The sequence below is a fragment of the Camelus dromedarius genome, chromosome 2 (assembly GCF_036321535.1).
Source record: "Camelus dromedarius isolate mCamDro1 chromosome 2, mCamDro1.pat, whole genome shotgun sequence".
Lineage (NCBI taxonomy): Eukaryota > Metazoa > Chordata > Mammalia > Artiodactyla > Camelidae > Camelus > Camelus dromedarius.
The window spans coordinates 2,523,859-2,541,427 of record NC_087437.1 but is presented as its reverse complement, the minus strand read 5'-3'; the positions used below and the strand labels follow the sequence as shown (position 1 = coordinate 2,541,427).

Genomic DNA, 17,569 nt, shown 5'->3' with positions numbered 1-17,569 from the left:
TGACTAGTCATGTTAAAACATAAATGGAGGGATGTTTTGACTTCACTTTCTCACTTTTACATCTGCCCAGCAAAATTTTTTCCTCATTTTATACCACACTTAGTAAAGTCATTCTGTACCACGTGTCATACCACTGCAGACTGCACTTGTGTTAATTTTCCAGACTCACCTAATGAAACTGGTGTATGTAGTGCAAAAACCAAGGCTTAGAAGTCATAGGGAATCGGCTTGGGTTCTGAAGTTACATTTTCTAAAAACTAAAGAAAATAATTCTTTGTCAGCCTGTGACCAGCTGTTTCTTTGTTATAAATGAATGTGTAAAACTCTTAATGAGACTCAGAGAGAAACAGGTTGTAGTAAAAAAAAAAAAAACCCCACAAAAAAAGGGTGTTTTTGTTTGTTTGTTTAACCACTTTGACCTTGAAAAGACAGTGCTTGTGACTTCAAAGTATTAATATATTTGGATTGTCAGTTAGAGCTGCAAAGAACATTTCAGGAGAAGCAAAAGCATGGGGAATAGTAATAAGTATGTGGGGTTAAAATACCAGCAGTTTGGGTTAGTGATGTTTTACTGAGGACAGCCCATTTCGGGTAGGGAAAATAGCGTGCACTGAGTACATTTATGGTGACCGGACTTGAAGGCAGCTAAGTGCAGGGTAGTGGTGACCTATTCCAAGGTGACAGCCGTGGAAAGAGGTAAGAGCCTGAGCCCTTGGATCCCGGCGGCTCCTGCCTGGTGGCACAGCACTGTACTTGAAGTCAGCAGACGTGGCATCCTGGTTCTGACCCACTATGGGATCTTGGAAACACTTGTCTGACTTGTTTGAATGTCAGTGACCTCGTTCAAAAACATGGTACTGATACCTACCTCGCAGGTTATGTGTCATGAACAAAACTGTGGTAACAAATGTGAAAACACATTGTCAACTGTAAAGGGTGCTATAGAAATGTAAGACAGAATGATCACAGTGGCCACTAGGGACCTACTGAAATGTTGAGGACACTTTTCTAAAATCTGAAGGACAATAAAATGGGAACGTTAGAGAGGGCACGGGGACTTCTCATTTGGGGTACGTTAAGTGTCAGCAAACTAGTACCAGACATCTCCGATAGGTATGTAGTGCTTTGGTACTTGACGCCTTCTGGAGACTTTAGATGTTTTGACCTTAAATAAACTCCTGTTCCTGAACACCGACTAGCACCAGGCAGCTAGACACTGAATGTAGCAGTTGAGGGGTTAGGCTGTAGTGGCAGGAAAAGAAGAACAGGTAAACAGGAACCCTTTATCAGGGACAGTAAGTCCTTCACTTAAGGAACGTGGAGAGCGTTAGGGCAGACAACAGTGGGGGAGTTTGTAGTTAGGCCGGGGGTGGAGTAAGGGTGGAATTTAGGTAGTCAGAAAAGAGCTGAGTGTGACCAAAGCTGCCAGGTGACGGACAGGAAGGAGCCAGTCACACGAAGGTCCCGGGGAGGGATGTTCTGGACAGAGGGAAGAGCGGGTCCCATCTGCTCATCACGGTGCTCCAGCATCTTGGAGTGGCCAGGAAGCAGCAAGTGTGTAACCGTCCTTAGGATCACTTTTATTATTGTTGTGTGTAGAGAAGAGAATGTGCATCATAAGGGCCTGGCACATGCGGGTGGTCACTAAACAGTGTTCTTATTCTTCCCTTAGTAATGTAAAGCTTATGGTACCTTTTTGAAGAGCTGCATAGCTACATTTAAAATTTCTCTGCTGTTAATTTAAACATAAATGTTTTTCTTTCTACTTTGGTAATTTATTCAACTATTTTTCTTATGAATAAAAGTTTTATCAAATAATCGTTAGATTCTGCTAAGCCTTTGTTTCCTGAAATGTAGCAGTTTCCACAGTGTTGTGTTGATACTCAACATGACACACTCCAAGGCTTCTTTTCATGCCAAGTATGTTATTTTAATATTAAGAGCAATATCTGTCCTAAGAAACATTTTAACTTTATAGCACGTATACGTATTAAAGAATATGTTTAAATATGTATATTTTAAATTTTATTTTTTATTGAAGTGTAGTCAGTTTATAATTTTAGTTTCAAGTGTACTGCAAAGCAATTCAGTTATACATATAAAAATGTGTATTTTTTAAAATGTCCTCTTCTTTTGTCGAGGAATGCAGAATGGAATTAGGTATTTTGAAGTTAATTCTTTGTTGAAATCTGCACATAAGTCAGTATTTTGTCTATGAAAATATTTGCTCTGGCTTTCCATGCTCAGTTTACAGAGTCAGAAGCCAACTGAAGATAAAAGATAGACTTGATCTAGAGAGTCTATATGAAATTTTCTCTTTAAATGTTTGGGTTTCCAGGATATGCTTATTTTGTTTTTAAGTCTAATTGCTTTTAAAGTAGGAAATTTAAAAATAATAATAAGGTAGGAAACACAGGTATTTTCTTAGAAAGGGATAAGGGAATCTTTATGCAACTCATTATTAATATTAATTTTAACAGAGTACCTCCGAGATTCAACTATGGAGCCATGTTGGTCATTTATCTGGAGCTGCAGGTCTAGGAGAAAAAAATACATTAAATGGACAAATAGAAAGTAAGCACTGTATTTTATAAAAAAAGTCATTTGACAGAATGTTGATTTAAAACATGGATTTGGATCTATTCTCTCAGCCAAAGAAAATCACCTGTTGAACGTATAGTGAGAAACAAGAGGAAGAAAGGAAGTAAATTGTATATCTTATCAGGTGTCAGCAACAGATTAAACTAGAATGCTGTTTAAGGAGCTCAGTTGTTAGCTTTCTTTCAAGATGCTCTGTGACCTGAGGACAGTCAGGAAATCAGGAGGAGGGAAGGAGGGAGCGAAGAATGAGAGAGGTAGAGAGGAGGGGAGAAAATGAAGGAAAAGGAGGGGGGGTCCCTGGCAGGAGGTGGTAATGAATGTAGGATAGTTCTTTAGAAGAAGGAAGAGGAGTGTTTGAAATGAGGTGGGTATGAAGTGAGCTGCTTCCAGCACCAAAGCTTGTCCGGGAACCTCAGCAGAATGTTCCACTCCCCCGACCCCCGATCATTAGGAAGGCGGTGAGGACTGCGGTACCTGATCACGCAGAGCTGGGTGTGCCTGCCGTGGGTGAGCACAGGCGTGTGTGGTCAGCTGTCAATGTCTGGACCTTCGTGTCATGCAGCGTGCTGCTGCCTTATAGGATGGTGTCTCATAGGCCAACAGAAGAGAGTGGGAAAGAGGAAGAGGGCAGGGTGCGTTCCGGGGAGTTCAGGGGCGCTGGAGCCTGGTAAAGAGTCCACTGGAAAGTCTGCAACTCCTGATGCAGCTTTCGGGGAAGTGTTACAGTGAGACGCGTGCGGCTGGATTTCAGAAGGATCAGTTAAGTCCGAGTGCTGCAGAAGCAGACTCGGTATAGACCGGAGTTGCTCACATTTCACTCAGTCACCTGGGGACCCAGTGAAAAGTGCACATTCTGAGCAGTGGGTCTGCGTTTCTAACAAGCTCTCAGGTGATGCCCTTGTTGCTGGTCTTCAGATCACGCTCAGAGGGTAGACTTGTGTTTAGGGGAATCTGGGAAAAGAGCCACTGGGGATTTAAAGACACAACAGCATCAAGGAAAAGCATGATTTTGTGTTTCTTTCTGAGCACGTTCATAGCCAGAGCAAGGCAAAGTGTTGAAGTAGAAACTAGAGATGTAAGCTACTGCTGCTAAGCAGAGAGGGAAAAGAAATGGTGGGCATCATCCATCCAAAGAATAGAGAAGGGGAAGTATAAAGACCGCAGATCTAGAGGTACCTTTGAAGAGGAAAGTGAAAGGAAGGAAGGAGGGAAAAATGGCCACAGGTAGGTGATTTTGGAATTGAGGGGAAACTTGAGAGAACTCCTTTTCGATGGCGTCAGTATCTTTGCACTGAAGCCAGGTTAGATCACTGCCACTCCAGAGAATACTGGAATCAGGAGGGGGCCTAGAATTGGGGTAAACCACAGCCACTCCTCCTATCAGGCTTCAAAGACACATGTTGTATTGGTATTTGTTATTCAAGTGAGATTAATTTGAATATGAAGCATTGGCTGTGTTGTTGTTGTTTTTAATGATACCTAATGTTTTGATAAGATATTTGTTTCACAATAATCCTTTTAAACATTAGCCTGAGTTATGAAACCAATTTTGGAAATAAAAGAAATTAATAGGATTCATTCCATAAATGCTAAAGTTGTTATTTTCAGTGAATACTACACAGGTTTTGAAATATAAAAGACTTTTAATGTCTAATAATTCTGTGGCAATGAAATTTTTTTGATCACCAGATTTCAATATTGAAAACTCAGTATACATTCTTTCTTGCATGAGTGGATCAAGAAACTTGGACGGCTAGAGGATCCAAGAAATGTAGGCACACCGGTAGCCCATGTGGGTATGGAAAAAAATGAATTTTATGAACGATTATTCTACAAGTGTGTATCCAAGCCGATCAATTCATAACACTTTCTCTGATGAGAAGTGAATTGCACATTCAAATGAACTGCCATCACAGCTGTGGACTTCCTAAATCACAGGACGAATTGAAGAGCGTGGTAAATACTTGTAGTCTAATAGTGTCAGTCGCATGAAAGCTGTGCTGTTGCGTTTTACTGTCAGCTTTCACATTTGTCTTCTTGGAGCCGTGACTTGTTCCTCTGATTAAAGATCGCTTTTCTCCTCCTCAGGCAGCATGTTCACACTGGTACATGTGCACGTTTCTAGTTTATAGAGTCATTTGAAACATAATCGTACTTTTGAGTTCTTACCTGCATGTTTTGTTAAACCTATATTCCTGCTCTTTATTCAGTATCTATAATGGATTCCTATTTCTGCCTTGTTGCTGTCCTAACTGCCCCTGAAAATTAAAACACCGAAACCTAACGTGTTCATTTCCAAAGCAAGCATGAGGATTGCGCTCAGTACTAACTGCATGACTGGATAGTTGGCTTTCATATTTACTTACAATTGATTATGTGTCCCTTTTGGCTTTTAGATGCTACTGAAAAATATCCTCATCTGAAGGTAAAAACTTTTATACTTTTATCTTGAATTTTTTTTTTAATGCGGGTACTGGGAATTTAGCCTAGGACCTCATGCACTGCTAAACAGGCACACTGCCACTGAGCTAGACCCTCCCCCCTTGAATTACTACTACAAATTGTATCAAATGTACATTATTAATCGATTTGTTTCAAAAACCATTCAGCCTGCAGTTGGAGTGAAAGATTCTGTTCCTAAAAAAACAGGAGCAAAGAAGAATTTACAAAGATTCAAATCAGGTAAATTTTGCAATACAAATTTAACTCTGAAATGAAGTACAGTCTTCTTCTTCCTAACTCCTTTTACTTTTTCAAATTTAATTGAAAGATGACATAAGTAAGGCAGATGTTACGATCGGTATCCATGTTTGAAAAATATATATAAGCATAAGAAATAGGTTTTTAAAATGTCAGCTTTGACTCGGATGTTTCTATTGATGTTGGGAGACACTAAAGTGCTCAGTTTGGAGTCCCTATACTTGTCGGGGATTCTGAGAGATTGATTATTAGGTTCTAAGATTTTTCCAGTTTTAAAATGCTTAATTGAATTCTGACCTTTACGTAGGGTAAAGCTTCACTTGCTAACATGTCAGTCATATTTCACTTTAATGATTTCATCGAGTGCTATCACATTGCTGATATTTATTTATTTCTGTACTTATTTATTAATGGAGGTCCTAGGGATTGAACCCAGAACCTTGTACATGCTAAGCATGTGCTCTACCACTGAGCTATTTCCCTAGCCCAAAGATCTTAAGCCAACTGGATGTTTTGATTAAGAGTGTGTGTGTGTGGTGTCTTTGATTATTAAAAATGATGGAAGTTATTAGTCCTACCTTAGTATTTGGTAGACATGATCTTTTCAAAAATAATCCTAAAAGTTTTGGGGTTTAGGATATTTTTTATACTATGAAAAATTATTGAGAATTCTGAAGAACTTTTAAGTGGGTTGTATCTATTGATGTTTAGTATATTAGAAAATGAAACTGAAAGATTTAAAAAACAAGCACAGAGAAACATTGCATTAGCCATTAGAGCTATAATGTTATCACATGTCATGTATCTGGAAACCTCCACTGCACACTTAACGGAGAATGAGAATGAAAATAGCGTTCAGTATTATTGTGAAATTAGTTTTGACCTCCTGGACTTCCTAGATGGAGGGAACTTGGGGCTTCAGGGCTTCTCGGATGGCACGTGAGAACTGCTGTTTTAAACAGGGTTCATGGATGTGAAACCAGTGATATAATCAGAGCTGTAGTAATAAGTCATACAATATTTTTTTCTGCTCCTGATAGTTTTATCTTTTCTTTCCTTACCTGTAGAATTAATGTCGTATTTACAAAAGATTCTCAGTTATCTCCTATAGTAGTGACTACAAGCTATAAACTCAAAGTTTTTCTAATAAATACTGTTTATACAAAGATACTTTTAAGAGTTTGTCCTCTGCAGCAGAGGAGCAAAGAGGATAGACATGTAAAGAAATAGTTTAGAGTTCAGCTGGTGAAGACACACTAGAAAAATCTGTGAAGTACCAAGGTAACTCCAAGGAAAGAGATCCCTGTGTCTCTGCAGAAAGAGAGCTGCAATCAAGGAGGACTTCACAGAGCAGGCTGAGTCTTCAAAGAGGAAAAGGCACTTGTCAGAACAATAGAGGGAAACGTTCAGATAAAGGAAAGATAAATGCATAAAAAGTAACAGTAATTTTGGAAAGCATGAATAACATTGCTCTTGAAGCTTGGTATGTTGTTAAAAAGGTACTGTTAGGAGGTAGAGAAGGTGATTTTGTATATTTCTACTGTATTTTTAAATTTTGTTTTATTTCTTTGTTTTGTTCATGTCTGGTGAATCAATTTGTGAGTGAAACTTTGAGATGTTTGTATGCCTTTAATCTGGTAACATCTAGTATTTCCCAAATAGTTTGTTGAAATTTTAAATAATTAGAAGTATTTCTTAAAGAAGTAAATATCCAGCTAAAGATTAAGCTTAATTTAAACTGTCAATTGATGAAATGTGTTTTATGTTTTTATAAAGATGATGCCTTTTATCTAGCTGTTCTAAGTAGTGAATTTTAACTAAGCATATTCATTTTTCAGCAGACCTAGACTTAGAAAGCACATCTGAGGAAGAACAAGAAAGACTTGATGGAAGTGAAAATAACCACTCACAGGTATGTAAAAATGTAAATTTAAATTTCTTGTTTAATACTGTTTTTTGTGCTTTGATAACACAGTTCAAAAGAAATTGCCTTTCAAACTAGACTTTTAGAGTCAATAAATAATTATTTAATATCTAGTTTTTAATAGCATTTTATCTAGTCCCAAAACTTAAAGTATTGTTAGGATCTGTAATAATTTATAGTTAAATTTTATCCTTGGAATTGAGGCAAAAAACCTTCCTGAATATTGTTTTCCTGTAGTAAACAAAATTATAAAAGGTAGAGTGGAAAAACAGAAAATCCTCCTTTGTTGTAGAAACGTTTACTTCAAAATCATTTAGAAACACTACTGATAAAGTTAGCCTTTTGACAGAAATCAGTTCTTTCGAGAAGTGTCTGTGTTTTTGCTCTCATAAAAAGATGGATATCGATCACCTCTGTACACTGAGCATATTTGATAACAATGTTGGAGACAGTGTGAAATAGCATTATTTATTTGTAGGTCAAAGAGCAGATGAATTCTCTGGATGGCCTCGATGACTTACCTCGGTCCCCGGGGACAGCTTCCGAGGATTGCGAGTCGCTTTCCCCTAATTATAAGAACACCCTGAGGCTAATCGAGCGACTTGGCCCGGAGAGTAAAGGTAGGACCCCCGTGTGACTACACAGCCTTTCTAAGTGTCTCGCGGCAACGTGTGCACACCTAGTGCCGCCCAGGGAGCGCGGCTCCGTTACAGTCCGCTGCGTCTCAGGAACCTGCTCTGTGTTAAAGCAGAAGCAGACGTGTTGTGCGCTGCCAGCCAGGGGCTGTGGCCGTTCCCTCTCCCTGTGCTTTCTGTTGACTCTGCTGCTCCTACGCCTTCACCCAAGGTCAGGGTATCACTACTTCCCTCCTAGAACGCTGAAATCACCTCAGGACTTTCTTCTGCACCGTTCCACCTCCTGGGACCTTGGTCTACACCGCAACCATGATTACTAGACAGTTTTTAAAATTCAGGTCTTTGTTACCTCCTTGCCTAAAATCCAGCTCCTGCCACTCGTAGCTCCATGGTTAAAGGCCACCGTCCTCTGGCTTCGTCTTGTTTCCTTTTATTACCCTTCTTTCCACGTGAATTTTAGAATCAGCTTGTCAGTGCTAAAAAAAAAAAGTCTGCTAGTGTCCTGGAAATGAGATGTAGATTATGTTGAATCTGTAGATTAATTTGGGGAGAATTGACTTCTTAACAAAATGAAATTTTTAATCCCGAACAAAGTTTATTTCTCCATTTATATAGGTCTTCCTTGATTTTCTCAGCAATATTTTAGAGTTTTTAGTGTCTGGGTGTTTCCATCTTTTATGAGTTTACCTGTATTTCTTATTTTTCAGAGAGATTATAAGTAGTATATTTTTATTTATTTGTTTTAAAATAATATATTTTAAATTTTAGTTTCTGATGATAGAAATACAGTTGATATCTGTATAGTGACTCTCTGCCCTCCAACCTGGCTGAACCCATTTGTTAGTTCTAGTAGTGTTTTTATGGATTCTCTCCGATTTTCTAAATAACCAGAGGTGGTCCAGCTTTTTCTTCTTTAAACTACTGTGTTACTAAGGATAGTTCACATTTAAGACTTGCAGCCAATAAATACATTCTCTGTCACAGCTAATCAGCTCTGTCACCGTTGCAACAAGAGTAGCCATAGACAATACACAAGTTAATGGACGTGGCTGTATTTCAGTAAAAGTTTATTTACCAAAGCAAGCAACCCAGCCCACAGGTTGGAGTTAGCTGACTCGCACCATGTAGTCATATTCCCCGCTGATTAGCAGATAGTTTTACCTCTTCATTTCCCATCCAGATGCCTTTTGGTTCTTTATTTTGCCTGATTGCACTGGCTCCAGTACAGTGCTGATTAGAAGGAGTAAGAGAAGCCACTCCTGTCCGGTTCCTCACCTTCTGGGAAAAGCATTCCGTTTTTCACCGTTGCGTATGGTGCCAGCTGTCGGCTTAGCACGGGTCTTTGTCATAGTGAAGACGTTCCCTTGGTTCCCAGTTTGCTGGAAGTTTTTATCAGGAATAGATGTTGAGGTTTGGCAAGTGCCTCTTTTTATCCACTGACACGATCATATGGTTTGTTTTTTAGTTTGTTAATATGATGAATAACATTGATTTTTACGTGTTAAAACAGCCCTGCATTCCTGGGATACACCCGACTTGGTCACGATGAATTATCCTGTATTGTTGGATTTAATTCGCTAATGTTTTGTTCAGAAATTTTACCTCCATTTTCACGACATTAGTTTTCTTTCTTGTAATATCTTTGGTTTTGGATTCAGGGTAATGTGAGTTTCATAGAATGAGGACATATTTCTTTCTCTTCATTTTTTGAGGAGAATTTGTGTAGAATTGGTATTAAATTTTCCTAAAATATTTGGAAGAATTCACCAGTGTAACCATTATGACTGGAATTTTCTTTGACGTAAGGTCTTTAAATAGGACTTTTGTTTTGGTTTTTAAGATGTAGGGCTTTTTAGCTTATTTGTTCTTTCTTAAGTGAGCTTTTGTAATTCCTCTCTTTCAAGGAATTTTACCCACTTCATCTGAATTGTCAAATTTATTTGCATAATGTTCATAATATTACTTTGTGATTCTTTCAACATCTGCAGAGCTTAGAAGAATGTCTTCCACGTTATAGATGCTCAATATCCATTTGTTCAATGTATGGATGAATGAATGTGAAAATGCACAGTCCTTTATACACAAAAATTATTCATATATTTTGTTTCTATTTTTGTTTTCTTCCTAATGCAGATTCTGATAGGTTATTGAAAATTCAGGATCCAGTTGATTCATTCCGATCAATAGAACTTAAAGAATCTTACTGCACACAACTTAGAGGAAAACTTAAAGAAATGGAAAAGAATGTGAACTGGCTACACACAGAGCTGCTGAAAACAAGAGAAGCAAAATCACAGTTAAAACTTCAAAATATGGAGTGGGAACGAGAGCTCCGCCACATGAGGTACTGAATTTCTTGGTTTTAAAGAAATATTTGAACTCTTTATATTTACTTTAATACTGTAGGTATGTAGGAGAAGTCATAATTGCTAACTTCCCTTTTGGGATTTTACAGGGGAGAAAATTTCATTAATATTGTGGAATGTGAGACTCTTGGGAATAACACAGCAATATATATATATATATCTCCTCATTCTATATTTCTTTAAAAAAATTCTTTGATCTTTATCTCTCAAGTGTTCTCCAGAAAGTTTATATTACTTTACATTCTCACTTGCAGAATTATGAAATGATCATTTTTCTCAAGGCAGAAACTTTCAAAAAATTTATGCTGTTTGATTGTTAACATATGAATGGGTGGACTGAAGAGTAAAGTGGAAAGTGATTACTGGTTAGTTTATTCAGCATCGCTCTCATACAGAGATAAGATTAGTTCAAAGGTCTATGCTGAAAGCGTGGATTACTCTTTATTTTTTAATTACTTACTATGGATCCTGCCTTGTACCATAAGGGATTTAAAAATGATTTACTAAATAAATAATATTCAACAAGGTAAGTTCAAAGTGTTGCGAAAGAAGAAACAAAGTGTAGGGCATCAGGGAGTAGAGTCCCCAGCCTCGCCTTGGATTATGCTAATTAGCGGGTCTGTGTTCTGGAAAAGGCACCTGTGGTTGTTATCTTCCCCTGGAGATCATGTAGGAGTCCCTGTAATACTTCAGGAAGTTGAAATTTTATCTCTCATGAACTTATAATCTTGTTTCTAAATAGCAAATTCTCTTTTAACTAGTAACTAATTTCTCTGTCCCAATGAAGAAGTAACTTATGACTATGTGGGGGAAAAGAGGGTAATTTTCAATTCAAACCTTAGTGAATAATTGCAAAATTTCTTTCCTACACTATTGACCAGAGTTACTCTTGATTGAAACTCAGTAGCATTGTCTTTTCATTGCTACTTTTCAAACGTGTGTGTGTGTGTGTGTGTGTGTGTGTGTGTGTGTGTATCTTTATGAAGAGATTGAAGTGAGGAATTTAAAATGTGAGACTTAGAAATGAAAAAAAATTGAGAACATAGAAATTCCATTAGGGTAATAAATCAGCATGTGAAAAACCAGATCATAAAATGAACTTTTTATTTTCTAACAAAATAAATTTTAAGGTAAGCATATTTCACTGCAGATTCACATTAGAACAAGAAACAAAGAAGAAGAAAAATGCTTATACATTATATGAAAAACCTGAGGATGATTTAAAAAGAAAAGAGAAACAAGACAATGAGCAAGTTTTCCTGAAGCAACAGATTGAAAGCACTGCCCGAGCACTAGAATGCAAACCGAAGGGCGTAAGGAATAAACCAAATCAGGTAAATTAATCTTAACGTGAAAGTTTCATATCTCTAACACTGTTTCATCAATATTATTTATAATATTCTTCTGAATGAATCTATATTTTCATTTAAAACAAATAAAAGTTATCTCATCCTAGATATGAACTATGACATTTAGAGCTTAATTTACTAATTTCTTGGTGTTCTTGGCATCTAACAGATGCTCTGTGTCTTTTCTGAATGAAGGAATGGAAGTTAAATTGAGCTTAATCATTAACATAAGGTTTGACAGTTTTGGTCCGTTCAACAAAATAACAAGTCTAATTCAAATCCATGTGTTAATTTTGGCTTTTTGAAGTTAAAATCCAGGTTAAATCGCCTTGAGACTATGATGGAACTGGTTAAATGCCTTATAAAGAAATTTTCTTTCACTGGGATTTGAAAATTTGTAGATACTGACAGGCATATGCAGAATAGATGAGCCAGATTATACTGTATAGCACAGGGAAATATATGCAAGATCTTGTGGTAGCTCACAACAAAAAACTGTCACAATGAATATATATATGTTCATGTACAACTGAAAACTTGTGCTCTACACTGGAATTTGACACAACATTGTTAAATGACTATAACTCAATTTCAAAAGTGTTAAAAAAGTTTTTCTTTCATGATACTACATCCCTTGTGTTTTTGCTCTGTGATAAATTTAGCTGTCATGTATATTAGAATTTGAGTTATTTATATGCATTAAAGGTCCCTGTGCTTAAAAAGGCTACTTCTTTTTAACAGGTTTAAAAAAATTTTTAAAGATTCCCCTCCTAAGCTTTTTTTGACTTTTTTTCATGGTATAAAACCCAAAACCTAATGTAATATGTCTCCAGGTTTTAGAAGAGCGAAATGACGCTGAGAGACAACGTTCTCGACTGCAGAATGCCAGAGTAATACAAGATGACATCCTGGCCCATCATCTTTCCCAACAAAAGGAGGCAGAAAAGGCTAATAAGGAAATGAATGCTGAGGTATTTTCTTTAGTCATCTTCAAACGTGTGTGTATGAATTTGTATACTTACATAGTTTAAAAACCAATACTGTAGGTACAGAAAGTATAGAGGGTTTTAAAAGCCTATATATGTAAATATATTTTCTGGAGGTTTCATTTCCGGTCCATTGGATAAAGCAATATTTTGAATTCAAGTCCACTTGCCGGCAACAGTGACGTAGTGACATTCACAATGGCCTCATCCAAGGAGAGGCTGTTAATATTGCCCATAGGAATCGATGAACTTTCCATTATCTCAAAACTGTTGCTCCTAACGGCAGGCATTCTAGTTTCTGGCAGTGATCTCACTCCTTTGATAGACGAATGGAGAGGTAAGTTTATCATTTCCACTGATGGTAAGGAGGGAAAAGCGCAGCCAGTTCAGAAACCGTAGTTTGGGTTTCATTCTCCTACGTGTGATGAAAAGGAACGCTCTGCTCCATGTGGTATCCGATTTCAGTACAAGGAGATTTCGAATATAGTGATAGATATGCCGTACTCTGTACTGAGTGATAATTTATTGATCAGTATTTTATTTTTAATAAAGCGGTTCACTGTATTTCCCTGCTATTTCACGTCCATTACTGTTATAAACACCATGAAGAAGAAATCAAAATTATTGCAGAAGCAAATAGTCTCCTGATTTTCTACGAAGAGCTCTGTAAATTTGACCTTGTTGACCTTTAGTGTGTTCACCATTAGGGAAGTAGAAGGCTTCTGTTGTGTTTATGTATTTATCCTAGAGAAGTAGCTTTGGTTTGGTGTAAGTGTCAGAGAGTCAGAAGCCCTGGGGGAAACCCTGCAGCTTGCTTGTGTTTTCAACCCTTTATTCCAGAATTGTCACAGTTAAATGAGTTAACTGATGTTTGTAGATGTGCTTAGAACAGTGCTTAGATTTATCATTTATCCGTAGATGTAATTCTTATAACTCGCTCTAAAAATGATAGAAAGGGAGAATATTTATGGAATATTCTCAGGAAAGAAATTTTTAGGAAATCTAACCTGTCCCAATTTATACAGAGCTAAGGCTCTTACTTTGGGGGTAGCTGTAAAGGTAAGATGTCAGATATAATTTTTAAGTGTAGTCAGATTTATTCATTTTTTTTAAGCCTTTTGGGTTTGTTGTATTTCAGAGAAAGAAAGGCCTTTCCGATTCTGAGCTTCTTAAACATCCTTTTGTGGTTTCTTTTTTACTTTCATGGATTCACTGTCTTTCATTAAATTTTTGAACTTTGGGGATTTCTGGTTGTTTAAAGTTTGAGATTTGTATCCACCTTAAGTTTTTCCAGTTGGATACCCAGTTACTGCAAACTTTTTGTTGTATAAACTTAGAGATTAGTCTTTCACTTCAAAGGAAACTATGATATGTCAGTTTATTGCGTACAGTTCAAAGAGTAAGAGATGAGGGGTTTCACTTACAGGACACGATGGATTTTAAGCTGTCTGACCCAAAAGATAGCAGCGAGGTGCTTCCTCAGCAAGTTCCTGAAGCTGAACGTCAATTCCGTGGCCCAGAAATTGAGCTCCATCCCAGGAAAGATGCTCTTAGACCAACGACGTTGTTATTAGAATGCGTGCATAGAGACCGAGGCCAAGCCCAGCGTTCAAACAAGGAAACTGAACCCTTGTCTCAGAGCAAACAAGGGGAATTCAGCAAATACATTGGAAAGCAGATGTTCTTGAAGGAGACAATATGTAAACTACAAAGTGAAAACACGTTGCTTCGACAGCAACTGGAAGTTGCTCAAAATGAAGGCAGAAGCGAAGAGACAATACTTAATGCCCCACAGCTGTTTCTGGATCACATGGGAAAACTTGAAGCCATGAGCAGACGAGTTCTGATGCTGGAGGAAGGAAACAAGGAGTTAATCGATGAATGCAGATGTTTAAAGCACAGACTGTGTCAGTATGAAACAGACAGAGCAGAAATGGAAGTAAGTACCCAGAAAGGGAACCAATTTTCAGACTTCCTCAAAGAAAATTCAAAGTAGTATCTGATGAAAGCTGAACGTTGAAACTAGTTGAATATGAGAAATGTGCGGTCTATAAATATATACACTGTAAAGCAGCCTAAAGGCATTTCTTGTATCCAGCAAACAAAAATTAGACCTGAGAGGTGCTTTACTTTGAGTAAAGATGCCGTGTCACCTGAAATTCTAAGAGATTATGCTATAAGTTGTTGACAGATACAGGCAGGTCTTAGTAATTTATACTGCCCAAATCATTTTAATCTTTCTGTCACCACATTTTAGTATCATGAAGCAGATAAATGAAATGCTCAGAACTAAAATGAGTATTTTGAAATTAAGATTTAGTTGTGTGAACAAATGAGTAAACAACAACAACAACAAAAAAAAAAAAAAAAGAGAGAGAGAGAGAGAGAGAGAAAGAGAGAAAAGATTCAATTGTGTGGATTACCTTGACAGTTAAATCCAGATTTCCCAGATGAACTGATGTGTAAATGGTGTATCTTGCAGTACTTTTCCTTCAGTACCTTTTCATACATTGTTCGTTGATATAACTTTATTTTTATTCATGTCAATTGGAATTAAATTTAGAAATACTTCCATCTCAAATCATGTATTGTTATGACCTCTCCACTCCTTAAAGACATCTACTTTTCATTCAGTCATAATTTGGGACAAATGTAAATTTTAGCAAAATTGTGTTTGACTTAGTCTCCCCTGTTCTAGTTATAATTTACTTTGAACATTTTTTCAAATAATGTGCTCACAGTTCTCATTGCAAGGCTGAGTTACTGTCATTTGGATCTAAGTTTGTCCAGTACAGAGGAACTGGAGCGCTCTGTGATGTTCGAGTTTGGCACTGGGGTCCCATTTTCAGACTGAGGAGGAGCAGCCAGAGTCCTGAGTGGCAGGAAGGGAGTGAGTGGGAGGGGTGGGGGGAGCCGTAGGAGCTGCAGTCCAGGAGGCAGGGGAGGCCAGGTTGTCTCGGGTCCCCAAAGGCCATTGGAATAACCTCGTTTTTATTGTGAGATAGGAGTCTATTGGAAAGCTTTAAACACCAGATTGAATATGTGAAGAACTCTGAACTTAAGCCTCTAATGAGAAAGAGGGAGAATGTTCCACAGTGTGGAATTTACCACCACTCATCCCACCCACACACCCCTTTCTGTTTGAGACTTCAGTGGGGGTAAAGCTTGGCCACTTCCTGGGAGGGGCAGGGAATGGCTGGTGGGGCTGCATCCATCGTCTAAGTTAACTTACTGTCGGTAAGGCAGGAGGGTCATGCTTTCTGTGTCTTTAATGGAACTCAGTAAACAGGAATGTGTGCCTATGAGGAAAAGAAGGCGAATTGATGTCTGTGGGGATAGTTCTCAATGTCCATTTGTTGGAGTTATATATTATTAATGTAACTTAATGATAAGGTGACTTAAAATTCAGTAACAGAGTTATCTCTTTAGGCCCATATCAGACAGCTTGAACAAGAACTGACTGACACCCGAAAGAGAGTGTCCATGTTGGAAGCGTCCCTGGAGGTGACAGCACATCATAAGACTAATTCAGAAAACAAGAGACGGGATGGAGAGAGGAAGTCACATCAAACTGCGAATCCAGTACGTATGAAATTCAGCACGTCGGCCGTGAGTGTGCAGCACAGAGTGTTGCAGGACACTAGCTTTTCAGGGACAGCTTTCTTTTGCATCTTCATTATAATTACACTTTTATTATCTTTATAATGCACTTGTTTCTTAAACTTTGACTTTCATTCTGCCATTCTTTATTTTTTTCTTATAATATTTACCCTTAGAGAAGTTGAGATTTATACCTCTTTCCTCACAGAATTGAACTTTTTTCCCTATTAAACAGTATTTTTTAGTGATCTCTCACCACAATGAGGCAAGCTAGATCAAATCAGAGGATAATGTTTCATGGAATGTTCCAGAAAATTGTCATGTCTCATCTTCACTTTTGTGAATGGATATCGAATCTGTGTGTATTTATTTCATGGATTTCAGAATGCCTTGTGCAGAAAGGTCATTATACAGACCAGTTGAAGTTAGGCATTGCCTTCATTTTCTCTTCATTTTAGACATGTTGTCAATGCACGGAGAAATTCAGATCACATCTGTACACCCAAAATAGAGAATTAAGAAAATTGTCTAGATCCTGCCTTTGGATTTTTTTTTTTAACTTTGTTCAAATATAATTCTCATATTATAAGGGGATTGCATAACTCAAGTTGTAGAGTGCATGCTTAGCATACACAAGGTCCTGGGTTCGATCCCCTGTACCTCCTCTAAAAATAAATAAGTAAAACTTAATTACTTCCCTCCACCAAAAAAGAAAAAAATTCACGTATCATATAATTCGCCCATTTAGGATGCATAGTTAGTATCTCCTAGTATATTCAGAGATGTGCAGCTGTCAGCACAATCAATTTTAGAACATTCCCATCACCCCAAGAAGAAAGCCTGCATCCCTTGGCCATCACCCCCGGCACCACAGCCCCCCATCCCAGTGCAAACACCAGTCTGACTTCTGTCTCTATAGATGTGCCTGCTCTGGGTGTTTCCCAGGAATGGAATCACATGCTGTGTGGTCCTTCATGATTAGCTTTTTTCATTTGACAAAACATCTTCAAGATTCATCTATGTTACAGTGCTTGTCAGTGTTTCCATTTCTGTTTATTGTCGAACAGTACTCGGTTGTGGGGCTAAACCATTTATCCATCCATCAGTTGATGGACCTTTGGGTTGCCTCTGCTTTTTGGCTATTGCTAATAATGCTGCTGTGAACATTTCTGTCCAAGTTTGGGTGTAAACATGTTTCCAATTCTTTGGGGGACAGACTTAATGATGGAAATGCTATCATATGGGTCATATGGTAACTCTGTTTAACCTCTTGAGGACCTGCCATACTGTTTTCCAGAGTGGCTGCACCATCTAACATTTTTATCCAAAGTGTATAATTCTCCCAATTTCTATGCATTCCTGTCACCACTGGCCACCAGCTCTCCTGGCAGGTGTGAACTGGCATCTC

At 37.8% G+C, this 17,569-nt stretch overlaps 1 protein-coding gene across 9 annotated transcripts in view; it reads left to right on the top strand.

The window, feature by feature from the left end:
• Positions 1-17,569, top strand: part of LOC116151590 (ankyrin repeat domain-containing protein 26-like) — a 71,955-nt gene that overhangs the window by 40,313 nt on the left and 14,073 nt on the right. For 7 of the 9 annotated variants that reach the window (XM_064490602.1, XM_064490600.1, XM_064490588.1 and 4 more), the window contains 6 exons: positions 2,481-2,574; positions 9,994-10,204; positions 11,377-11,560; positions 12,409-12,546; positions 13,988-14,500; positions 15,991-16,143. In XM_064490602.1, coding sequence (XP_064346672.1) covers positions 2,481-2,574; positions 9,994-10,204; positions 11,377-11,560; positions 12,409-12,546; positions 13,988-14,500; positions 15,991-16,143 — 1,293 coding nt within the window. Of the gene's footprint in view, positions 1-2,480; positions 2,575-4,290; positions 4,558-4,997; positions 5,027-5,210; positions 5,284-7,139; positions 7,214-7,703; positions 7,846-9,993; positions 10,205-11,376; positions 11,561-12,408; positions 12,547-13,987; positions 14,501-15,990; positions 16,144-17,569 lie in introns of those variants that run through there. The other 2 variants (XM_064490608.1, XM_064490604.1) reach the window with 2 other exon arrangements.